At 36.4% G+C, this 12,171-nt stretch overlaps 1 protein-coding gene across 1 annotated transcript in view; it reads right to left on the bottom strand.

The window, feature by feature from the left end:
* LOC134381046 (phospholipid-transporting ATPase ABCA3-like) overlaps window positions 1-12,171 on the bottom strand; it is a 121,070-nt gene that overhangs the window by 79,110 nt on the left and 29,789 nt on the right. Inside the window, exons 8-12 of the mRNA XM_063101133.1 lie at window positions 10,720-10,893; window positions 9,801-9,976; window positions 9,024-9,158; window positions 3,488-3,617; window positions 275-429 (exon numbers count right to left, since the gene is read on the bottom strand). Of these exons, the coding sequence (XP_062957203.1) occupies window positions 275-429; window positions 3,488-3,617; window positions 9,024-9,158; window positions 9,801-9,976; window positions 10,720-10,893 (770 nt within the window). The remainder of the gene's footprint in view (window positions 1-274; window positions 430-3,487; window positions 3,618-9,023; window positions 9,159-9,800; window positions 9,977-10,719; window positions 10,894-12,171) is intronic.

Raw genomic sequence — 12,171 nt, 5'->3', positions numbered from 1 at the left:
CAACATTATAAAATGTAATCATTTTTTTGTGGCCCTTACCCCTCCGCCCCCTTTCCCACCTCTGGTAATCTCAGTTCTCTTCTTAAAAACATTTTGTATCAGCTCTTTTCTTACATCTTCTATATGGTGGCTTATTCTTTTGCCTTTCTTTTTGTTTAAAGGAGAATTAATCAGAAAATTAAGTTTTGAATTTTATAAGAATAAGGATATTTAGAGTTGGTAATCTACCTGAAGTACACGAACACAGCGGGAAAAAGGAAGATGTTTGGCTCACCACAGAATAGAAGTAAAGGTGTTCCGATACTGTCAAGTGCTTAAACAACAGGTTCTGCTGTGGACACAAGCCCAGGGATTTCCTGATCTGGACCATCTGCTTTGAGATGTCATATCCATTAATATAGGCCTTTCCACTGGTGGGAGGATAGAAACCTAAAATCAAACAGAAGACATGACAGAAACTTAGCTTTTGTGAGGGAACATGACAACAATCTGTTCGTTAGCTTTGAAGTCCACAAATGGATTACTGTTTCGCACTAGCAATAGCACACACAGAAGGGAATTCTAGAAAATATCAATTGCTATAGCCAGAGTGATGAGATTAGAAATCAGTTTTTGCATGTTTGTTTGTTTAACTGTATGTTCTTATTTTTAATGAGTATGAATGAGTGCAAATCACTTTGTTAATAAAAACACAAAAGAGGATTATATTAGAACATTCCAGCATTGCCATCAGCCATTTGACAACATTTATAAATTATAAGCTGTGCACTACCTTAGACGGTAAATACTGACAATAAAACTGAAAATTTTCAAACCTGAAAATGCAGACAATAAAACTGTATTCTTGGAGAATTTAAATTCTAGTTCAGAGAGATAACATATAGTAACCTAAAATAATTGTTAAATAATTACATAATATTTATCCGTAGCTGAGGTAACTGGTTAAGTTTAATGGAAAAAAATCATTTTAAACCTAATAATTCATTAATCCTGTTTTTAAAACATGCTACCAAGAGGATAAATGCATTCAGAGATACCCATAACAATGAGAGTGACCATATGTCCCAAATTACCCCTGTTATCCTGCAGTCCTTTTTGCTTTCACATTTGCTCCAGAAAAATTTCATTTTAACAAGTTATTCTATTTTTAACTGATTTAAAATGAGACTGGCTGTTCATCCCTGTGACTTCTCGCTTCTCCTTCTGATTTTGGTAAACTGAACCTTCTCTTTTTTCTTCCTGGTCAGTTTAACTAAAGTTTGTATGGATTTTTTAATGCATTCACATTTAAGGTGGGTTTATGTCTGCCATTTTACTTTTTGTTTTCTCTATCTCATGCCTTTTTTTGTTCCTTTTTTTCTCTTTTGTTGCTTTCTTTTGCATTAGGTAAATATATTCTAGTGTAACATTTCAATTGTTCAATGTTTTTTTCATGATAAATTTCTGAGATATTCTTAGTGTTTGCTCTCGGGCTTACCATATAAACCTTAACTTATCAGAATCTACACATTGGATCTATACTAACTTAATTCCAGAGAAATGCATGATTATTACTTTTATATAACACTCTTCTCTCTTCTCTTTTTTTGTGCTACTATTGTTATACATACTACATTTATATGTTACCAACTGAACAGTACATTGTTATAATGTGATGTTTACTAAAGAAGCTAAGAAAGAAACTGAAAGTATATATTCATAGAGTTTGTTATATTCACTTTTTTATTTACCATTTTTGGTTCTCTTCATTTGTTTCTGAGGGTTTGTGTTGCCATCTAGCATAATTTCATTATTCCATTACAACTTTGCTCTCATCCACCTCCTTTACATTGTTATTACCTTTCTATATTTTGCAGGCCCCACAATACAATTACATATGTATTTTATACAACTGCTTTTTAAATCAGTTAAGAGAAGAAAGGAAAAGAAATATGCATTTATACTGTCTTTTATAATTACAGAATTATCTCTACTGGTGCTCTTTGTGTACGTGTGTGTGTGTATTCAAATTTCCATCTGCATTTACTCACTTTCACCCTGAAGAACATTTTTAGTATTTCCGGTAAGGCAGATCTTCTAGCAATAAATTCCCTCAGGTTTTGTTTATCGAGGAATGTTTTTATTTCAGATTAATTACCTAAAAGTAGATGTAAGACTCTTGGTTGACAGTTTTTTCTTGCAGCACTTTGAATACATCTTTCCATTGACTTCTGGCCTCCATTGTTTCTGATAAAAAGTCAGCTCTTAGTTTGATTGGGGCTCCATTCCATGTGACAAGTCATCTTTCCCTTGCTGCTTTCAAGATTTTCTCTTTGTCTCTGTTTTTCAGAATTTTTATTATTATAAAGTGTCTGGGTGTGGACCTCTTTACATTTATCTTATTTGGGGTTTGTTGGGCTTCTTGAATGTGTAGATTAATGTTCTCAGCAAATGTGAAAAGTTTTCAACCATGACTGGGAGTTGAGAGAAGAGGGAACCCCCTTTTTTTGGCCATACCTACCCAGAGTGGAGCTACCATCAAGTCGAGCTGGGCGTGGAGAGACAGGTGAGTGTGGCTCAAATGCCATAGACTTTTGCTATTAGTGTCGAGTTTTAGTAAATTTCCTCAAATACATTTTTCTTCATTTGCTGTATGTCCTTAAGACAATTTCTAGTGACTTTAAAAGGTTAGGTTTTTTGTTTGTTTGTTTTGGCCAGCTCTGCTGGTTTAATTGGGGTCTGATGGGCCAGAAATAGGATACTGTTATTATTTTCACTTAGATATTCAATAGTCTTCTAGATAAATGTTTATACATTAGAATTTTCAAATTGTTTCTTATATTACTAACAACTTTACCATTTCTTGTGCTCTTCATTTCTTCTTACGAATCTGAGTTTCAGCCTGGAATCTTTTCTTTCTGTCTGAAAAACTTTGCATTTCTTGGATCTCTCCACTTCTTTCTGGCGAGAGCCCAGGATATGGAGTATCTTAGCCACTGTTCATGGGTGGTTGAAAAGAATGTGTATTTTGCTGTTTTGGGGTGGAATTTTCTATAAATGCTAATTCAATTCTATTGGTTAATAGTGTTGTTAAGTTCTTCACTATGTTATTATTTTCCATCTACTGATTCTATCAGTTTCTAGAAGAGTGGTTTTGAAGTCTCCAACTATAATTTCAAATGTGTCTATTTCCTTTTTCAAGTCTATCAGTTTTTGTTTTGAATATTTTGATGTTCTGTTCTTTGATTGCATACATGTTAAGCATTATTGTGTCTTGATGGTGGATTAACCTTTTTATCATTATGTAATGTCCTCTTCTCCCCTCCTCAAAATAAATACTAATTTATAAATTTGACAATAATTATTTGCAAACTTAAAAGGAAAGTAGGTTATTAAATTATATATATCACTAAAATTACTAAGCTGTAATCAAAAGGATACACAAAAGTCTCATTGCTTTCTCTAGTTTCTCTGTAAGGACACCCTTTAAACATGGTGCAACACCTACCTGAAAGAATTGATAGAGTAGTGGATTTTCCTGCTCCATTATGTCCTAGAAGGACAGTGATCTGCCCCTTATACAAATTCAAAGACAAGTCCTTTACAGCTATTTTCATAGTGTTCTTCTGCCGGAATGTCTGTGGGGAAAAATCCACAAATACTAACTGTATCTATCACAATCACTTTGGCAGAACAAGCATTCATGTCAGCTATCTGTAGAATAAACAATACATCATCAATTTCATGAGGAAAAAAATTAAAGTGTAAAAGGATAAAACTGTCAAAAGGAAAAAACATTCAAAGTCATAACAGGAGTTTTAGAATTTCACAGTAGATCTACAAACATCCCCTGAGCAATCTCATCCATTCCTGCTTGGTTTCTACTACCACATTGAAGCTGATAATGCCACAATCTTCCTCAGTAAATATCTTTGTCCTAATTTGGATAACTTCCAACTGAAAACATACACATGGATATTCATTTCAAATTTCTTAAGTGTAGCCTAGCAGTGCTTCTTCTTAAGATGCATAAAGCTGGAAAGAGCATGAATCGTACTGTAGTTACAAGTAGAAGGTGAATATTCTACAAAACCATAACTTTTTTTGAACGTGTCAGAGAGGTGAGGTTTCCAGAAAACCAACTAGCCTGACATTTAAGGAAAGATAGATAACTTCAAGGGGAGGTGGCACATAAATATTTGCTTACCTGGACAGACATGGTCACTTTATAACCTAATAAAAATGTTTTGGTTAAATTTTTAACTAAAATCGGGCAGACAGAGTTTAAGAAACACAATACTTAAATGCAAGAGCTAAGATTCAAGCCCATGTCTATGTGGGTGCATGTTTTCTCCCTAGGTGTCTTCATCCTATCTTATCTCTGGGCCTAAGCATCAGGCTTGTATAACTGCTTATTTGAAATCTCTACTTGGATAAATGTCTAAAATGCCTAAGTCTAAAATGGCACTCTCAATTTCCTAAACCTTCAGTTAAAAACCAATCAATAAACTAACCCCCACAAACCAGAATCTTTCACCAGTGTCTCCAATGTCCATCAATTGCTCCACAAAGTATTTATTTCCTCAAGCCACAAAACCCACATCCACATTAGTTTCCTCTTTTCCCCCAATCTCACATCTAATCTATGAGCAAGTCTTTTCAGTTCTAACCCCAAAACAAATTTTGAATCTCTATACTTCTATGTCTCTGTCACCAGCCTAGTCGATACTGCCATCATCACTTACCTAAGCTACCATAAAATTCCCCAATTTGTCTCTTTTCTTCCACTCATACTTCCCATAGCAGCCAGAGTGGTCTTTTCAAAACATAAATCCGATCATGTCCCTCTCCTTTGTAAAGGCCTAAAATCATTAGTCGGTATTTAAAAAATGAAATCCAAGCCTTAACATAGCCTTCAAGGCCCACTGCATATGCATTAGAACTATATCTCCAAACCCGTTTCATATAATTCTTTATCACTGCTTCCTTCATTCCAACTTTATTTTCTCTTTGTTTCTCAATATGAAGGTTCTTTTCACCTCAAGGGCTTTGGATTTTTCTTTCTGTCCCTAGTTTTTCCACTATTCGACTTACTCTCTTCATTCTGGTCTTAACTCCAAGGTCACTGTTGCAGGTTTGGGTTCCCAGGAAGCAGTTCTCAATTAGAAGATTGGAATGCATAAAGTCTATTAAGGAGGTCTCTCAAGATCAGCACCTGTGGAGGGAAGGGCTGAAAGAACAGCTGGGCAGAGAATGAAGAAGAGCTCCTGGTGCAATCACTCCATGACCTTAGGAGACCCCACGAGGAACTCTCATTCTAAAGTGGCCCTGCAGAGCTATCTCAAGCTGAAGGACAGGGCCTTACTGTCCCATGTTGACCAGTCATTACATTTAGGTTGCCCAAAGGGAAAGCATGAGCATGGCTCTCTTCAGCCAAAAAATTCCAAAGAAGCTGACAACCGAGGGATGTTAGCTGAAGCATGATGTTAACATGCTTTACCTTTCTCCACAACTGGGGAATAAACTGGAGTTTGGTTCACAGGTATTTCTTCCAGCACAACTTTATATAAAACACTAGGCTCACTTTAGCCACAAAAGCCACACCTGCAAATATATTTGAGACAATCCTTGTCTACCTTTTGCTTCTACTGAGGCTCCTGACAGAATAATGCCCTAAGTAGCTAAAATCCCTAATGTTTGATTGAATAGCTGAGATGCCAACTTACATCTTACTGAGGTCCTACAACTAAGGGTTTTTCCTACCATTTTGGCTTCAACTTTAGATCATGCTTTTCTGAAAGTGACCTGGACTTGATCTTTAACTGGAAGCTATTTCTTAATTTCAACAGCATCTGCCATCTGGTGAAGGTAGGAAGTTTTAGAACCAGCACCTGGCTCATTTATGTGTGACAGTCCTTGCTTCAGCTTCTCTCTCTCTCTCACATTCACTACATTTTACCCTAAGGCAACAAGAAGACACCAAGAGTTCCTTCACCAATCTTCCTGGAAATATTCTTAGCTATACCAATTTATTAGGTATATTTTCTGTTTTCTACATAATTGCAGGTCATGGTGTTGATAAACTTTCTGCCATTACATTAAAAAAGATCTTCTGTACTCCAGTTCTTAATAACAGTTCCTCCCTTTTCTTTAAGCCTTCAATGGAGGACACGTCCAAGGCCACCAAGCTTCTGCTAACAATCTATTCTAGGCCCTTTATGCTTTCACAAATACTCCCTTCAATGTTCTTCCAGCTTCCTCTCAATTCCCAGTCCCAAAGCACCCCCACATTATTAGCTTTTTTTATTGTGGCAGTATCTTATTTCCAGGCACCACAATCTGTTGTAGTTATCTATTACTGAGTAATAAATTACATAAAACTTAGTTGCTTAAAACAACAATAAATATCTGTTTTTCTCATAGTTTCTCAACTATACTCAACTGATCATCTTTGACTCAGGATCTGTCAACTGAGTAGCTTGACTGGTTTTGCACTCAAAATGCTGGCTTGGAGCTGTGGTCACCTGAAAGCTTGGGTGAGACCAGAGGATCCATGTTCAAAGGAGCTCACTTGTATGGCTGGCAATTTGGTGCCCATTGTGGGAGGGAGGGCTTAGTTCACCCCACATGGGCCTCTCTTCAGTCATTTAGTTGACTGCTTGAGTTTCCTCACAGTATGGAGGAGGACTTCTCCAGAGTAAGGAATCCAAAAGACCAAAGTGAAAGTTTCAATGCCTTTTACAACTCAGACTCAGAAAGCAGTCATGTCACTTCTTCAGTTTTTGATTGGTCATACAGATCAGACCCATTCAAAGGCATGAAAAGCAGGAGCATTGGGTCACTGGAGGTCATCTTGGAGGCTGCCTACCATATTTTGTGATGTAACAGAAGTTATTGTCTTACTGACCAGAAGGCAGTGTGGGTTGTCTTGTGGAGCAGAGCCCACTACACTGTCTTCAAGGGAGGGAGATGAAAATACTACTTACTAATAGGGAGGGCAAGACCTTCTGTAAACTGAGAGTTCAGGAGAAAATGAGACTAGATTTTTGTCCTGGTGTCATTCCTTCCCAAACAAGGCCTAATCCTGGTGTAGCAGATCTGTGCAGATTAGGAATTCAACCTTCTCTATAGCCCTCCTATTGTTATTTTTAAATCTGGGGCTTAGTTCTCAACTTTTCTGCTCTTTGGCAGCTGGGGATGAGAATTTCTTTATATGCTTCCTGGAAGCCTCTCTAGATTTTATACTTAGTCTCTGAGGATTGATCATACATACATAGCCTTTCATAGTCTGTCTCCAGTGTATCAGTTCTCTCCACCAACAGCCATCCAGTTACGTGGTCCTTATAATCACTAATTTACCCATATTTTTCAAATGCTCAATGCATGTTACCAACTAGTGCATTTTTTCTCCTGTTATACCATCCCAATACACCACCTATGAATGTTGTATTGCTACCTTGTACAGAAATCTTTCTCTCATGTTATCACCTATTTTTCAATCAACTCTGTATACCAATAATCACTAATTAAGTTTGTTGGAGATATACTCTAAGATGGAAGTTAGCATCCAGGAAGTTTACATAAGATGGATATTAGCAAGCAAGACTGCTTTTGGGGTCAACATCTGTGTGAAGAAGAGAAGGCTGCATATTTGGAAAAGAGAAAAGTCGTGCTGCAGTATGTACAGCAGCAATAAGGTCAGCCCCACAGGAGTTCTGCAGCTTGGATGACCATTCAAAGCTGACCTGAGCTGGAGGAAGGACTTGGGCAGTCACTGTATCTAGGCTGTCACACTGAAATGAATGAGCCTAATTTGGGGTGAGGTGGCTAGGTTTAGCTGAGGTTGTTGTCAGAGAGGGTGGCCTACATCTTCAGAGGTGATGTTTTCAGAGAAGCTTAATTGGATAACCTACCTGAAATGTTTCTCCTTCCCATCCTGCTCCTTAATTACTACACCATCACTCTGTTTATTTTCCCAATGGCATTTACAATGTACTATAATTATCTTGTTTTTTAAAAATTGTTTAGTTGCTAACCCAGTTTTATTCACACTAGAATGTGAGTTCCTTAAGGGCATGAACCTTATCTCACTTTTCCCCCATTATATCTCCAGTGCCAAAAATGAATGAATAATGAATAAATGAATAAATAGTACACAAGAGGTTGTTGGTTTTTCTGAGCATTCTCATGATTCTGGATACGAAAGTCTAGGGTGAAGTCTAGAGGTGAAGTGATCTTCACACTAGAGGAAGTTCTCAGAAGCAATCTGGTAGGGTAAGTTCAGCTGGGGAAATGGTCATAGCCCATGTGCTTCTTCAGCAAACTCTATCCAGCCTCTATTTATATTATGGGTTACTAATATTCCTGAAATTTTTGATATAAATGAATTTTGTGAGGACTTCAGGGAAAAGAATGAGTTTTGTATCCGGGTTGATGCAACCAAAATAGAAACAGCATGTAGCATACCGGAGGCAGAGTATAAACACCCCCAAATTAGCTGAATTTGCAAGAACTTCTTTGGGTTTCTCTAAACTGTGGAGTTAAGAACTCAAATTAAGATTAAGTAGACCTTTGAGAGGCAAGGAAATGCCAGGAAATATACGACTTACTTGAATACTACATGCCTGCAGATGATTCAGATAAACTGAGAGATCCAAGTGTCCCCGTGACAAACACCTAGGCAGGGGAAATTACAAATAGACGAATGCAAAACATCTGTGAACAGAAATTAATGTTCACATATTCAAATCATCAATCTCCACTATACATTTTAAAGTGAGAACATTTGTAGAAGATACAGATTTAGAGAAAATCTGATTTAGAGAAATCAGATTTAGAGAAAATCTGATTCTATTCTGGAGGAAGGAGAAAGATGTGCCTTTTTATTATCTACTTTATATTTATTAATTTCATTTTGATCTTTCTCAAAGGAAGTAAACATGGTGGCCGTGACCTTTTATTCACATCTGATCTTTATCTCGGTATTTCCAAATCACCTGTAAAGTAAACTTCAGTTCCATCAAAAGAGATCTGTGAAACAATACCTTGTACAAATGTTTGATCTGGATGCCTGCTACCAAATCAGTAGGTTCACCTTCAAAATACTTGCTTTGAATTGTCTCATGAAATGGGCTTATTTCAGTTTTTTCCACAGGTGGTTCCTGAAACCGGTGAGAACGCTAAGAAAGAAAAAAATCGTTATTACCACTGTGGCATAGAAAAATAAAACATTAAAAAATACTTGGCCAGTTAGTTTTTGAGATGGATTGCAGAAAATTTCTTGAAATTAATTTTAGAGCTAATTGGCTATATATGAATTCCTAAGGCAAAAAAGCAAACTATTCTATTAAAATTGAAGCTGCTCAAGAAAGACAAAGGGAAATCACTCCAAAATGAGGTCATATTGAAAAGTATTATATCACTGTCAGCTCTTTTCTGAGCAATACACAGGACCAAGATAATACTGGAAAATATTGAAAAGAGAGGGCAACATGTACATCCTCACCATTTTTATATGATTTTTGACTCTGATAAATCTGGTCTAACCAAGGGAATAAAGCAGGTGGTAAGTGCCCTGACATAACTAAACCTGTCCTTGTTAGCATGCACATATTAATTTTTATGCTAGAGTTTAATCCTTTATGAAAAATTTCCTGAAAAAGTGATGGACTATCACAATTTGTAAAGTTCAGAATTTCAGGATTTGACCAATTGATTCCATTATAGACAGTGCAAAATTAATTCATGATGGCTTTGATAGATATCACATCAGATTCATAAAAACTGTGGCCTATATCAGTAATATAAGCATTAGAACTCACCTGCAAGAAAAAGTTCCATGGCTTTGGCACACCATAATTTCCTCCAAAGACAGCTTCTATATAGCAGGTCACAAGGCCATACACAAAAGCATCAAATAAAAACATTCCCAGTAGATAGGCAAACATAAAGCTGTCCAGTTTGGTTGATAAGATGTCACTCCATCTAATTCCAGTTCCTAAGACAAAATAGAAGCCATTTAGTTAGGTGCCAACTGAGTTTAACATAGACTTATCCATCTGCATCATAATTAAACAGTGAAGAAAATAATAAGTTGATGCTTTCTAGAGATTTCTACTGGAGTCAGATACTATCTTAAACCTTAGAATTTAGGTTGTTCCAGAGGACATTTGAGTGAGTAATCATGTGAAGTTCTCTCCATTATGCCCCAAACAAGCAAGTAACTAGAAATAACTGAAACAAAATAAATTATATCAAAATATAAGGAAAATAAGCTATAAGAAAAATAAAAAGACCTATGGGTTAAGATAGTGGCTCCAATCTTCCACCATCCTAATGCTAAATGTTCACTGGAATAAATAATTTTGAAAAAACATAATCATTGAAAAGTAGGGATGGATGATGACTACAGAACAGAAGACTAGAAGCATTTTGCACAGATTCTGCACTGGTGGAAAAAGGAAAAAGGAAGTTACTAAAAGCAGACCACCATATCACTTCTTCTTCTACCACTAGACAGCAGGTGGTAACTCCAAAAGAAGTAGGAAGAAGCCTACCAGACTTGAGTACATTTTTGAATAAAATGTGGAAGGACTCATGTACTACAGGCAGGGGTATAAAGTAGCATAATTTTTTGAAGTACAGTTTAGCAATATCAATTAGTTTTAAAACTAAATATACAATAAGAAAGCAAAGATATACCTACTAGGACATGGCAAATTTTACAAAGTAGACACTCACTCTCTCTTTCCGCATCAACTAGAAATTTGACTCCCAGTGCCATCGCAAAATTTGAGTTGAGACAGGCAGCCAGTTTTTGGATGAGTGTCATCCGTGCATAATAGAAAGTAAGGCCAGTAGCTGGAATGTAGGTGATATAAAAAAACAAACCTCCCAAAGCAACAGCAAAACTGACTGCAAATAAGAAAGAAATTATATTTAAGCAATCTTCAAAAACCTAAAGTACCTAAAAACCAAAAACCTAAATATTTGTTTTCTGTTCACTAAGATAAACTGTATGAGAAAAAATATTTGTTTTATTACAATTGCTTTCCCCAGCACCTAATAAAATACCTAGAACACAGTAAGTGCTCAAAGGTATTTTTTGAATGAAGAAAAGGCCAAAATGAAACATTTGAGGAACAATTTCTTCTGAAATTTATCATTCTATGTGCAGCAACTATGACTATTATAGCATTTAATATAAAATTGACATATTTATTACCTCTCAGCATAAGAAATTGTAATGTAAATACTACTTTTGATATAATCAGGAAATACTTATATTGTGTTTCCAGACATTATAAGATTCAGTCTATGTCATAATATTGGGGGAGGGGGGGGAGATGCCCAAATAAAGAAAGACAAAGTTGGACCCAAAGAGCCAGATGTAGTTTAGAGTGTCAGGAGGTCCAAAAATGTGACTCTGATTTCCAAAGTTACCACATTATAATATTCAAAATATCACAGTTTTCGAGCATGCCCTGTAATACCAAGGTCACAGGTTTGGATCCCCAAACCAGCCAGCTGCCAGAAAAAAAAAAAAAAAGACAAAGACAGTTTTCAACAAATAATTATGAGGCATGTGTTATGGGTTGAATGTTTGTTCCCTCCAAAGCTCACCGTTGCAACTTAATGCCCAGTATGGCATGGTATTTGAAAGGTGGGGCCTTTACAGGGTGAATGAATCATGAAGTCTATGCTCTCATGAATGGATTAATCCATCCATGGATTAATGTGTTAATGGATTAATGGGTTATCATGAATGTGGACTGGTGGCTTTATAAAGAGAGCACATGAGCTCTGGATGGCACTCTTGCTCAGCCCTGGCCATGTGATAGAACCCTGCATCGACATGGGAATCTGTGGAGAGTCCCACCAAGGAGTCCCACCAGATGAACCCCCTGGTGAACTTTCCAGCCAACTTCCCAGCCCCCAAAATTGTAATAAATAAGTTTCTTCCTCATAAATTACCCAGTTTCAGGCATTGTCTTATAAGCAACAGAGAATGAACTAATAGAGCACACAAATAAGAGAGTATGATTCATTCACAAGAAAAAAAGAAAGAAAAAGAAAGAAAGAAAGAAAGAAAGAAAGAAAGAAAGAAAGAAAGAAAGAAAGAAAGAAAGAAAGAAAGAAAGAAAGAAAGAAAGAAAGAAAGACTGTCTCTGAGGAATACTCGCGATTGGACTT

The sequence above is a fragment of the Cynocephalus volans genome, chromosome 6 (genome assembly GCF_027409185.1).
Source record: "Cynocephalus volans isolate mCynVol1 chromosome 6, mCynVol1.pri, whole genome shotgun sequence".
NCBI lineage: Eukaryota > Metazoa > Chordata > Mammalia > Dermoptera > Cynocephalidae > Cynocephalus > Cynocephalus volans.
This window is presented reverse-complemented; position numbering and strand designations above follow the sequence as displayed.